Genomic DNA, 14,131 nt, shown 5'->3' with positions numbered 1-14,131 from the left:
GCTTGGATTACGTGAGACCTTGTTTCTAACAAAAGCAAAATTAAAACAAAAAGAAGTCCAATTTATAATAATAACATATTACAATTGTAGTAATAACAGCTGACATTGTATTTACTTGACACTAACAATACTAGCAGTGCTAAGCTAGTTTTCACCACAACCCAATTCCGTGGTCAGTATTGCCCGCCTAGCTCTGCCTCCCCCGTCCTAGTGGACTGTGATCTCAGAGTCTCTCGGACCACTCTGTGTACAGATTTACAGGGATGCCAAAGAGTTGTCCCTAGACTGGCAGGGCTTGCTTGGCGAGCAAGCAAGATCCTTTAGCCGCAAAGCCTTCTCCCCACCCCTTCTTCTGGTTTTTGTTTTTAAACTTTTATTGATGACTTCCACAAATGGAAACAATATGCCATGATCATAATACCCTCCGACCATCCTTCCTTTCTCTCCTCCCATACCTTCCCTTCTACTAAATCCCTTCTTTCCAACTAGTTTCTCTTTTATTCATTTTTTTCTATTTTAAAAAATATTTATTTATTTATTTATTTGAAAGTGACAGACAGAGAGAGAAGGGGGCAGATAGAGAGAGAGAGAGGGAGAGAGAGAGAGAATGGGCGCGCCAGGGCCTCCAGCCACTGCAATCGAACTCCAGACACGTGCGCCCCCTTGTGCATCTGGCTAACGTGGGTCCTTGGGAACCGAGCCTCGGACTGGGGTCCTTAGGCTTCACAGGCAAGCGCTTAACTGCTAAGCCATCTCTCCAGCCCAGTTTTTGTCTATTTTTTAATAGCATACACATTTTCCATGTTGTTCTCAGTCCAGCAGAGCCCAGGTCCTGGGATTTGTGCTCACAGACCTCAGAGGAGAGACTTCAGGCTTTGCAGTTCTGCTCACTTCTGCCTACTTGATCGTCCCTAAGTACAGTTGTTCAAAGAGACATGTGTTCTCGGGCAAAGGTGTGGCAGGCTGGAGTTTGGGCTGCCCATCACTTTGGGGATAAGAATGAACCAGGACAGGGTGATCTTTCTTGAGCTCAACATAGGCTTTCTCCATGACATTCCTGACTCCGTGGCTGCCCGTTGAGCTGCTGTGAGTGACTGTGAATCACGCTGGCCCAACTTTGGCCTATTTCACCACTTTTACCATCATCACTGCCACATTCCCCAAATGTATTCTTACCAAAAATAACCTCATGGGCTATAAAGACAGTTTTAAGTAACACTCTGAACCAGGGAAAGAAAATGTTTTTTGTCATTTTAATACAGATGAACCTATTCTTCGGGAAAATATTTATTTTGCCCATATATTGCTCACCCACTGAAACCCTGGTGATATCAGTTTGCCTTAGGGAGAACAGCGTGTCTCACTTGGCTTACCATAATTAGGAAACCAGGATAAAGGGTGTTCCCATGAACTCATGTGCAGCTGCCATCCTTTGAAAGGTCAATCTTTAATTATAATTGAAGTTTATTTATTTAAATTTATTTATTTATTTTATTGAAAATTATTTACAATAGAAGGATATGATGTTTTGATGGTGTTACCATAGGGTTTTGTTGTTGATACCAATTTCTTTCTATAAATTTTATTTTGTTTTATTTTTAAGACAGTCTCACTCTAGCCCAGACTGAACTGGAACTCACTATATAGTTCAAACTGGCCTCAAACTCAGCTATCCTCCTACCCCAGCCTCCCAAGCGCTGGGAATATAGGTGTGAGACAGGCACATTAAGTAGCTCAGGCTGATTTTGAACTCCTGGCCGCTCTACCTCAGCCTCCTGAGTGCTGGGATTATAGAAGTGTGAAGTCAGCCGCACGGTTGTGCAGGAACTGCCTCTCTCACACAGGAGACTTATCGGGAGTGGCCTGCCCATGTTTTATCTTCAAATACACACGTTTGTACGTGCATTGTCATTCACAGAGAGAGGGACAAGCCCTCTCAGATGCCAGCTCAGAATCCCTCTCTAAACAGCCTGACATTTGGGGCTCGGTTTGCATCTTCTGGGTGGGGTTGCTCAGAATGTGTTATGCTACCCACCATTTAATGATTCCTAGAGCCGAGTTTTTCTCAGTAATCTCTCTCTCTATAAAGTGCTATGCACAGGCAACTACATATCCATATAAGACAAACATTTTCTTTTCAGAAGGGGGACAGGGTCTTACAACATAGCCCAAGGCTGGTCTGGAAGTAACTATGTATCCCAGGCCGGCCTTGAAATAGCAGCAATCCTCCTGCCTCAGCCTGAGTACCAAGATTACAAGTTTATACCCCCATAACTGGCTTTCTTCTCTCTCTCTCTCTCTCTCTCTCTCTCTCTCCTCTCTCGCTCTCTCTCTTTCTCTCTCTCTTTCATGAAGAAGCTGAGCACCAACTAAACTCACTTTGCCCAGGTTTACTCAAGTAAAAAGGAAAAACAAACTAGGGAGGTGATTCTACCGAGGTATGATTTACTTTGCCCGTGTCCTCCACCTCTTTGACTATATATAAACGGGATAAGGACATCAGTCACGTCACAAGTCTGTGGTCAGGAAAGACCGAGTCAACATATGCAAAGCGTCTGGATCCCTGCCTATGGCCTATGCATGGCATGAACTTACTTTGTGTTTTCACTGTAACCTCCATACGTAATATGGGTTTCTGTGAGTGGCAGGATAGCTCAGTGGAAAACCCATGGGCCTGGCACCCTAATTTCAATCCTAGCCTACATCATCTGCATGGAGCCTGAGCTGAGATTGTATGGCGGGGGCCAGGAGTATTCTATGAGGACTGGATGATGCATGAACAGCCAGAGGGAGAGACGAGGAGAAGTGTGGGGAGGAAGACAAGGCTGGTGGCTATTCCCAGAGAAGCGGCCAGTTCTCTCAGGCATAGAGGGTTTCTTCCAGAACCACCACAGGCACCAGCGTTTTCCACACAGGGCCTGGAAGAAAGAAGACAGGCATCATGTCTCAACCACGTGGCTTTGTACAGCCTCTCAGGTTGTGTGGCTTGCCTCCTGTGCTCTTCCAGCCCAGCCTCCTATAGCTCCTCAGAAAGCAGGACTCCATGTCTCTAGCACTGTCAGCCCTTCCTGGGAATGTAGAAGCATCAGGATGAGCCAGGGCCTCCAAGGGCCTGGGCCGTCAGCGGAGCCTGGGGCCACGTTGAGCGCTGTGGAGGTGATGCTGAAGCCTGACCCTCACCTCAATGGAGGCGGAGATGACAGATTGCCTGAGGAGAAAAACTGTGATTAGGATCTGCAGAGTGGAGAATTCACGGAGGTAGGGGGAACTGGGCACATTAGGGACCATCCACTGACTGGGTCCTTAAGGTCTGCTGCTCCAAAGTGTGCATCTCCAGGGTACTGCTGTGGCTCTCTCCCCATTCACGGATAGGTACTTAAATGTAACATATCTTTTTTTAAAAAATTTATTTATTTATTTGAGAGCGACAGACACAGAGAGAAAGGCAGATAGAGGGAGAGAGAGAGAATGGGTGAGCCAGGGCTTCCAGCCTCTGCAAACGAATTCCAGACGCGTGCACCCCCTTGTGCATCTGGCTAACGTGGGACCTGGGGAACCGAGCCTCGAACCGGGGTCCTTAGGCTTCACAGGCAAGCGCTTAACTGCTAAGCCATCTCTCCAGCCCAATGTAACATATCTTGACTTTAGTGGCTGGCCCAGGGCAGGCCTTGGTGAGTGTAGACATTGCTTTCCTGTAGCGCTTGTATCTGCCTCTGGAATCAATGTGAGGGACAGGACTGAGACGAGCCAGAAGCAGCTGGTAATACCTCCTACAAAGAGAGTAATTAAAGTCTAGAAACACCAAAGGAAGCGGTGGGGAAAGCTCATGCCAGACAACAGGCATGATAGATGTTTCCACAAGGTTCTCCAAAGGTGTCAAAACATTTCGGAAGTATCATGTGAATCAAGAAGTGACTTTGGGGTGGTTGGAGAGATGGCTTAGCAGTTAGGGCACTTGCCTTACAAAGCCTAATGACCCTGGTTCGATTCCCCAGTAAGCTAGATGCACAAGGTGGTGCATGCATCTGGAGGTTGTTTATGGTGGCTAGAGGCTCTGGCATGCCCATTCCCTCCTTCTCATCTTCTCTCTCTCTTTCTCTCCCCTTGCAAGTAAATAAGAATTAAAAATAAGAAAGAAATGACTTTTAACTGAGCAAGGTGACACATGTCCAGGAGGCTAAGGTAGGAGGATTGCCATGACTTTGAAGCCAGCCTCAGGCTACAGAGTGAGTTCCAGGTCAGCTTGAGCTAGAGTGAAATCTTACTTAAAAAAAAAAAAGGAAAGACGAGAAATTCTTTTGTGTTGTCTAGAATGTTCTGTCCTGTGGAAATAGTGGCATTTCATAAGACTGGTTGGTGCTTGTATGTCATGAGGCTTTTCTGGTTGAATGGGTGACAACGGCTGTCCCTGAGTCACTGTCATTGCATATGCTAAGATGTAATACAGTTACAGCAACTGTACAATACCAGCTGAGATTTGCTAATGGAAAACTAATGGTATTTCAAGAATCATGCACGTGTGTTGTTTTGTGTTGCTATAAATTTGCTCGTGTCTTGCTGGGGAGTAGAGAGAGTGTGTGTCTTCCAGTTCCTGTGGGTACTGAGAGTTATTTGTCACCCCCTTCTCTAGTCCTGACACCTCGGGGAGAAAAGCGTGTCACTGTTGAACCAAATGGAGGGTTTGATATGAAGGTTGGAGAGAAGGAGAAATAACGGAAGAGTTCAAGGCTCTGGACTCCCTACTTCAGAGCCGATGTGGAGCTCCAAGGGAAAGCAATGCTTGGAATTAAACTTAGAACCAGGGGATGGAGAGATGACTCTGTGATTCAAGAAGCTTGCTTCTTAAGCCTGCTAACCTGAGTTAGATCCCCAGCATCCATATAAGGCAATTCATAAGGTGGCATACACCTCTGATTCCAACGTATGGGAGGCAGAACCAGGAGAGTCCAAAAGCTTGTGTGGCTGCTCAACTGACATTAGCGGTGACCAAAACATACATACACACACACACACACACACACACACACACACACACACACACACAATATATATATATATATATATATATATATATATATATATATATATATATATATGTGTGTGTGTGTGTGTATATATATATATATATGACACAACAACAGCAAAACAGTATCAAGAGAAACCCTGTCTCAAACAATGTGGAGTGTGGAGGGAGAAGACTAATACCCCAGGGTTGTCCTCTGACCTCCACACTTGTGTTGTGACACACGCATATGCATGCCTTCACACACACACACACACACACACACACACAAACACATAAAATCTTAGGACCACAGACATAGTAGTGAGCTGTCTACACAGGCTCTGGACAGGAGAGGGGATGTGTGATTCCATATCATAGCACTTGCTTTTGGCACAGTTACAAATAGAGGATGGCGAAAAGACCAGCATGTAGCATTCGGATCAGCCAGAGCCATGCTGCAAGCTGGTGTCCTGATCTGGGTCAGCCTGTCTCATCTGTAGACTGGGAGGCATGGTAGTGCCAGCTCATAAAGCTGGTGCCAGGGCTACTTAGCCTGATGCATGAGGAGCCCCTCAGCAAGAACGTGGCACCCTAAGTTCCTCTTAGAGATGGCTGTGTTGGTCACCATTGCTTCCTAAGCCAGGGGACCCAGGTAACATTAGTTGCAGTTCCCAGAGGGGACAATGACCCTCAGGAGCTAGTGGTTGACCAGTTCATTAGAACACAATCACCATGGTTATCTCACCTTTCCTGACACTGTTGTTACCACTGATAACTAATTTTCTGATTAGGATACATGACAGGCCTCCAGTGGCATGGTGGTCTTTATAAATATTTCAAAGATACAAGAAGATATCAAAAAGTTTTTCTTCAAACCTTTTTCTCTATTTAGGCTGAAAATCAAAATACACAAATGCCATTTTCTTTACCCAAAGCTAGCTAAACAAAAGATATTTATTCAAAACTTAATACGTCACTAGAGGATTAGTTTAGGACCTAAATTCTCTCTCTCTCTTTTTTTTTTGTGCTTTAGAGAGCATCAAATTTGTTACAGGTGAACAATTTCCGCATACTACTTTTAGGGAGTTGTGATAAGAGTTCTTAAATTACTATCAGCATTATGAAAAAAATATGAGAAAACTGGAAATGTCCATTAACCAATTTGGTTTTCAGTAGTTTAATTATAATTCACTTCACATTCACAGTGTGGTAAGGTGCTTGCCTCTTAGTCATGAGAATGTGAGCTCAGATCCTGGGTACAAGCACGGGGTGGCAGCATATGTGCCCACCATCACAGCACGGGGGGTTCGGAGACAGGAGGGCATCTGGGGCTTGCTGGCTAGTCCATCTACTTGAATCAGGTGAGCTGGTGAGCCTCAGCTTCAGAAAGAGACCTCCTTGTCTCAAAAATAAGATGGAGAGTGATTGAAGAAGACATCTACCTTCAACCTCTGGTCTCCACATGCATGCGTCCACATATGCACACATACAAATGTGTGCCCACAGATGTTAACATGCATATACACATGTATGCTCACCACACAAACAAAAAAAGTGAAGTCCATTGTGCTTATGTCTCTTGCTAAGCACAAACCACTTAGGGAAAGAAAAATGATGCAAGGACCCTGATGATGAAAGCAAGAAGCAATTCACATTTATCTTCATGGAATGACCACTATGGTTGCATTGTTATCATTTCTCCTTTCTAAGCTGTCTTTTAAAAAAGAATAGCCGGGTGTGGTGGCGCACGCCTTTAATCCCAGCACTCGGGAGGCAGAGGTAAGAGGATCGCCATGAGTTCAAGGCCACCCTGAGACTCCATAGTGAATTCCAGGTCAGCCTGGACTAGAGTGAAAACCTACCTCAAAAAACCAAAAAAAAAAAAAAAAAAAAAAAAGAATATATAAGACGCGGAGTAAGAGTCTCCCAGTGATTTTCCCTCCCCCAAGTCCAGTCTCACGGCCGGCGGGGGGGTTGTTTGTTAGCTGGACTTTGGAGTCAGCTCCCAGGTCAGGTCCAGCTCTTGTGACAAGATTCCTCCCTGTTCTAAGCGTCTCTGTAGAGCATGGTGAGTGGGACTCAGCTCCTACGGTTGTCGTAAAGATTACAAGAGCTCATGAAATTCGTTTCTTTGTACAGTACCTGGCAGGGAGAGCATGCTCAGCAAATATTAGCCAATGTCAACATTTACTTTAAATATCAATAATTAGAGTTGATAATGTTGCTGTTATTTTAGCTGAGGGGATGTTTATGTATTTATTATGTGAGAGGGAAGATAGCTGCTTCTGTTTGATGCTCTTCTCCCCGATTGTGTTGAAAACAGAAATCAGAAGAATAATATTCTATTTCTTCTCCAATTTTATCACCAAAATAACTAGAGGTCATTCAATGTTCACTGCAAGATTTCGACTTCTAATATTCAGAAGCCGAGAACAGAAGAAGAAAAAAAAGCCTACTTACTTCCAGGATACACATGCAAACAGAAGCTAAACACAGCTGCTCTTATCTCCTCATAGGCACATCTCTTCTTGGTACAGAAAGAGATAAAGATCTCGCAGTATAGATTTATAAGGAGGAAATAAAATGAATCACATTATCCCAAGTGTAAACACTGGCAGCTTTATCCCACCACTGGGCAACATAGGCTTGTAACTTGGCAGCTGCTCACCCCCAGGATGGACGATTTTGGATGAAAGAACACTCTCACTTGAAAACATATAGGAGCTTACCACTTGGTTTTGAATCATGATATTAGACATGTTACTTACTGTTGGATAAAAACTCAGAATTGGGGTTGGAGAGATGGCTTAGTGGTTAAGATGCTTGCAGGCAGAGCCAAAGGACCCAGGTTCAAGTCCCCAGTACCCCTGTAAAGCTGGATGCACAAGGTGGCGCATGCATCTGGAGTTCGTTTGCAGTGCCTGGAGGACTTGGCATGCTCATTCTCTCTTTCTACCTGCCTCTCCCTCTCTCTCTCAAGTAAATAAATAAAATATTAAAACTGTTTTTTAAAAAATATTTTTAAAAATTCAGAATTAAACTCTGTGAAGGATTTGGTGAAGGTAGAGATATATAGATTACTTGGTCTATTTTCCATTGTCTAGTGATTAAGTCTTCACAATTATGTAAATAAATCCACAGATGTTTTGCATCCACTGAAGTTTCACACGACCTTATGTTTCCCATCATGTCAATTCAGGAAGCTATAGTGACATGTTTCCATCACTGTAATGACTATGGGGCAGCGTAAACTTCTCTAAGGAATGGAGTTTAGAGTAAGGGAAAATGCTTATTATCATGGAACATAAAGAAACTTCACGCAAAGATTACATTTGTTGGCATTGAAGCCACACAATGAAGTTAATACTGTGAACCTCTACCTCCAAGAGTTTAGAGCTAGTCAACTCTGCTTTAAAAACTCAGCCTAAGACTGGAGAGGTGGCTCAGTGGGTAAGAGTGCTTGCCATCCAAGCATGAGGTCCTGACTTTGATCCCCAGCTCTCACTCATGTTAAAAAGTGGCCATGTGGGCTAGAGCTGGCTTAGTGGTTAAGGCACTTGCCTGCAAAGCCAGGGGACCTTAGTTTAATTCCCCAGGACCAATGAGAGTCAGTGATGCATGCGTTTGGAGTTCATTTGCAGTGGCTGGAGGCCCTGGAGCACCCATTCTCTCTTTCCATCTCATTCTCTGCCTCTTTTTCTCTCTCAAATAAATAAATAAGAATAAAATATTTTCTAGAATTGGGCATGCTTATAACCCCAACCCTGAGAGGGGTGGAGACAGGAGACCCGCTGAGGCTGATCAACCAGGAAAAACATCAACTACAACCAAGGAGCTCAAGACTCTCTCAGGGATATAAGGCAGGGCAGCAATAGAAGACACCAACATCTTCCTCTGGCCTCTGCATGCACACACATGAGGCGTGCACATCTGCACACACACATGCATATACTACCACGTGCACACAAATGTGCATACAGCAAACACACGCACCAAGGAAAAGAATCTTCAACGCTGACACAATCTGAAAAGCCCTTTGTAGTATTTTCTTACTCTTCCTTGAGTTTCCACAAGTTAGCATGCTTCTTTTCTCCCCATCTGAAAGAACTCTTTGTATTGGGAAGGTAAGTACATTATCAGGGAGGCTTGATAATTTTAGTTCTATGAAACTACATTTCATAGAGTAATTATACCTTCAGGGTAGGGTATGTTAGTAATATTAATAACATAATTGTGCCAAAATAGTGCTTAGCATATAATAAATATTTGATGATAAATATTTTTAAATCAAGAGCTTTTAAAAAAGCTTTGGGTTATTTTTTCACTCTTTGAATTTCTACAAGTTAGCATGCTCCTTTTTTTTTCCCATCTGAAAGAAGATGATGCTCATTTTAGTTTGATCCAGAGGCTCTTTCCTACTTTCCCCAATGTGTTGACCAATTCCTAGTACCTTAAAATTAATGTGCATTGTTCACATTTTAGCACTTAGTCCAAAAGCAAGGTCATTTGGAATAACTCTTGTTTTTCTTTGTTACTATGAGAAACTTGGCAAAGTTAATTATAAGTCTGCTTAAATAAAACACAAACTAAAATCTTTCAAAAGTAGCATGGGACAATTACGTGATGTAATTTCAGACTTGTTTTTCCTTATCTCATTTCCTCAAAACTTTTCATTACCTTGTATTTTAAATAAAGCAAAACTTGGCTCCTGGCTGGCATCTAGTGAGTGACTATTGAATTAGGACAAAAAGAAACATGTATTTTAGTTGTGACCAGAGGCAACACCTCCTCAATAGGGCTGAACAAGCAGTAATTAGGTAATTCAGGATAGAAAGTTCTCTACTCTCTTCTTTCACTTCAAACCCACTTAGACTAATTTCTGGGGATAGTAAAAGGGTTAAAGTAATTAAATTATCAAGGAGGCTTAATAATTTAATGGCCTCTTTTACCTACAATTAGGGTGTTATGGTTAAGGAGATGTTAGGGATAAAATGATCCAATCTCACCTTATAGGTGAGGAAACAAGACCCCGAACATTGAGATAGCATTGTTCTATGGAGACTGAGCTGCAAGAGGAATTCATTTCTGGTTCTTTCCATTAGAATCAGCTCTTACACAGACGTGCCCCAAGGTATTTGTTTATGTTAGCATGGTGCTTTCCATGACATTTACATATCTCCAAAAATTATGATGTAGAAATGTGAGGGATAGTTAAAGGAATTAGAGACAGGTAGAGATGGGTCCATAATTTGTTAATAGTAGGCTAACAATTTGAATTTAAACTTCTTTGCAGCCAACATGGAGAAACAAACATGAGTGGTTATATAGCTCTTAGAGAACTTAGACATATTATTACATGTACCTGGGCAGACACCATTTGTCTCCTCCACGTTGGCTTTGAGTGTGCAAAAGAGCTTCCTGTACCAGACACAGCAGGGTGGGAGGTTTTAGGGCTCAAGTATCAGGAGGGTTGTCCAAGTTTGACTGATACCCTCCAGCCTCTGGGCAACACCCGTGAGTGAGAACCCCACGAAATACTTCTTTTCAGTATACTCTATTCTCAGGAAGCCCCGAGACCCTGGATGAGGCCTGGGATGAACTTTGGGATTATGTAGCGATTTTCCTTCACCCAAAGCAGGTGCTCCTTATCTCCAGAGACTGGCCACATCCATCTTCATGTTGCCACTCAGTGCATTTCACATGTTCAGTTAATGTTGGGATTTGTAGCTCATAAATGAGCCTATGCAGAGGAATTAGTGGTGGGGCAGTCCTTCCGTTTTAAGACCTGTGCAGCAGAGAGATCATTTCTATGTCAGGCAATACACACTTTTCATCCAACTTGATGACAGTGCTCAAAGCTTAAATCTCAGTATTTGAAATGAAAAAGAAAATCTATATGAACCCTTCTTCCCTGGGTACTGATGTGCAATGGCTTGTGTTATGAAGTGTCAGGATGCAATAGAACCAGTTTTCTTAAAAAGGAGAGAGAAGTATAATTCTAACACCTCAGGTATCTTTAGGAACAGCTGTACTAATCAATTTCCTTTCAGGACTCATGCATACCTCATGCAAAGTCACGGCCAAAAACTCCATCAGTCAAAGAGGTAATAGCTTGTCTTTGCTTGGGAAATCACCTCCAGAGAAAATGCACAAAGGTTATGCTATCAAAAAGTTATTTTTAAATCTTCATAGTTGGATAGGAGCAATGCCCTAGATTTCCTTTAGGAATTATTAAGTTGCTTATTTTATAAGCCTTATCTATTTTCCATGTATTTATTGTAATAACAAAATGCTATTTTCCTCTGAATAAACATTCCCAAATCAATCTACAATAAATCCTCCACATTCATTCAAGTTTGTAACATGGGATAACAAAAACATTAGCATTTTAGTCAATGTCATATTGCTTTTTCTTTCTTCAGGATGAAGTATTCCACTTCATTTTTAAATTTTTAAGTATTTTAATAATTTATTCAGTTATGTGTTTGCATGTGCATGTCTGTGTGCATATGTGTGTATGTGTATGGATGTGCCTAGGCTTCTTGCTGCTGCAAAGGAGTGCCAGACAGATGCACGACTTTTTAAAAAAAATGTTTAAAAAAAATTTTTTTTTGCAGGGAGAGTGAGAGAGAAAATGAAAATAGGTGCATTAGGGCTTCTAGTCACTGCAAATAAACTCCAAATGCACATGCCACATTGTGAATCTGGCTTTATGTGGGTCCTGGAGAATCTATTCTGGGTCCTTTGGCTTTGCAGGCAAGTGCCTTAACTGCTGAGTCATCTTTCCAGCCCTGCATCACTTTAAGTGCCTGGCTTTAAGTGAGTCCTGGGCAGATTTTGCAAGCAAGCACCTTTAACTACTGAGCCCTCTCCCTAGCCCCTTTCACTACATTTTAATGTACAAGCTAGGAACCCTTAGTTGTGAATGACCTTGATTGAAAGATAGCTTGACATAACCAGCACTCACACAGAGCCAGGTCACTTGATTCTTTCTATCGTACTAAAGCCCGGATTCAAATGGTGTGATTTTCCACTACTAAAATATACGCGAGCTTACCCTTTTCTTCCTTCTCAGTGCCTCTGCTCTGACCCTGTTGGAAGTTAACATGTCACTGACAAGCGAGCCAAGGGTAAACACTTCTGCACTGCAGAAAATCGCTGCCGACATGAGTAATCTCATTGAAAATCTGGACACGCGGGAGCTCCACTTTGAGGGAGAGGAGGTGGAATACGACATGTCTTCCAGCGATGCCAAGACTCAGGAAGGTGAGGACCGAGGAGCCAGTGGGCGAACTCCTCAGGGCTGGTTGGCAGAGTAGTGGGAAATAACCAGCCCCTGGCCCACCCTCCTTGCATAGGTCACACTTGGCCCATCTTTCTTAGAAAGTGTCCTGCCACTTCCACTGACTGCAATAACCCCGTCACTTGTTTCTCTTTTCGTAGTGTGTATCCCCTTCTCTGCTGTTTACAAGACTCAAGGCTTTAAGGAGCCCAACATACAGACGTACCTCTCCGGCTGCCCAATCAAAGCGCAGGTTCTGGAAGTTGAGCGCTTCACGTCTACAACAAGGGTTAGAACTTCGAGCAGTGACTGTGTTTGTGACTGTGTTTTGTTTCTGTTTGTCACTTCCAAGTACTCACCATCTCTCAGGATTTTACTCTATTCTCATACTGCTCTTTCCTAGCTTTTCTTAATGGGTTTGCATGTTCATGGATATGGGCGCATGAAGTGGCCACTCAGCTTGTCTGTCATTCCTCAGCACTGTCTACCTTTTAAAAAATAAATAATTTTTAAAATCATTTTATCTATTTATTTGCAAGGAGACAGAGAGAGAATGGGTGTGCCAGGACCTCCTGCCACTACAAAGGAATTCCAGACCCATGTGACACCTTGTGTATCTGCTTTATGAGGGTCCTAGGGAATCAAACCCATGTTGTTAGACTTTGCAAGCAAGCACCTTAACCACTGAACAATCTCTCCAGCCCTCTACCTTTTCTTGATAGAAGGTCTGTCACTGGCCTGGGGCTTACCAACTAGGCCAGACAGGCTGGCCAGTGAGCCCCAGGGACCGTACTGTCTCCAGGTCCCCAGTGCTGAAATTGTAAGCATGTGTCATCACGCATGGCATTCTTCCTTTCTTTTTAAAAATATTTTATTTTTATTTATTGATTTATTTGACAGAGAAAGGGGGGGGAGAGAGAATGGGTGTGCCAGGGCCTCCAGCCACTGCAAACGAACTCCAGACATGTGTGCCCCCTTTTGCATCTGGCTCACGTGGGTCCTGGGGAATCGAACCTGGGTCCTTTGGCTTTGCAGGCAAGTGCCTTAACCACTAAGCAATCCCTCCAGCCCCATGCTTGGAATTTTTACATAAGCTCAGGGAATTGAGCTCAGGTCCTCATGCTTACAAGGCAAACACTTTATTCCTGAGTTATTCTCCTATTCTCTTTCCCTCTTTTGAAACAATATTTCTTCTTTTTAAAATAGCATTCTAGCCAGGAGTGGTATCTACCTTTAATCCAAGCACTAGGGAAACAGAGGTAGGAGGATCACAGTGACTTTGAAGTACATATTGAATTCCAGGTCAGTCTGAGGTACAGTAAGACCCTATCTCAAAGGAACCAAAAGAGGAAACAATAAATAAAAATGGCATTCTATGCCATTTATTGCCCTAATAAATTGCAAGGTACCTCTCTTTCCTCAGTTTTCTATATCATTTGGACTCCTAGAACATATCCTAATTAGAATGCCAAATATAAGTCAAGGAGAAAATGACTTTTCCTAATGCTCATTTAGCGAGAAAAAGCTGGTGACTATTTGGCTCTTCAAAGACACAATGGTGGCCAGGGAGATGGCTCAGCACTTAAAAGTTCTTATTGGCAAAATCTAACAGTTGAGGTTCAATTTGCCAGCCACCTACATAAAGCCAGGCACTAAAAGGTGATGCATGTGTCTGGTGTTTGTTTGCAAGGGCAAAAGGCCCAGACACACATGCACACACATTAATTAATTAATTAATTAAACAAATATTTTAGAAAAGCAAAAAATGTGTGCCGGGGCTGGGGAGATGGCTTAGCATGTTAATTTTTTGCTGTGACCTGAGTTCGTATCTCCACCCTGCCTGT

The 14,131-nt window shown here is 43.0% G+C and overlaps 1 protein-coding gene across 5 annotated transcripts in view; it reads left to right on the top strand.

Moving 5' to 3' along the window:
• The window catches only part of Pld1 (phospholipase D1), a 224,524-nt gene that overhangs the window by 64,551 nt on the left and 145,842 nt on the right, over positions 1-14,131 (top strand). For all 5 annotated transcript variants that reach the window (XM_045161639.1, XM_045161640.1, XM_045161642.1 and 2 more), the window contains exons 2-3: positions 12,081-12,271; positions 12,449-12,576. In XM_045161639.1, coding sequence (XP_045017574.1) covers positions 12,112-12,271; positions 12,449-12,576 — 288 coding nt within the window. In that variant the 5' untranslated portion in view covers positions 12,081-12,111. The remainder of the gene's footprint in view (positions 1-12,080; positions 12,272-12,448; positions 12,577-14,131) is intronic.

The sequence above is a fragment of the Jaculus jaculus genome, chromosome 11, assembly GCF_020740685.1.
Source record: "Jaculus jaculus isolate mJacJac1 chromosome 11, mJacJac1.mat.Y.cur, whole genome shotgun sequence".
NCBI lineage: Eukaryota > Metazoa > Chordata > Mammalia > Rodentia > Dipodidae > Jaculus > Jaculus jaculus.
This window is presented reverse-complemented; position numbering and strand designations above follow the sequence as displayed.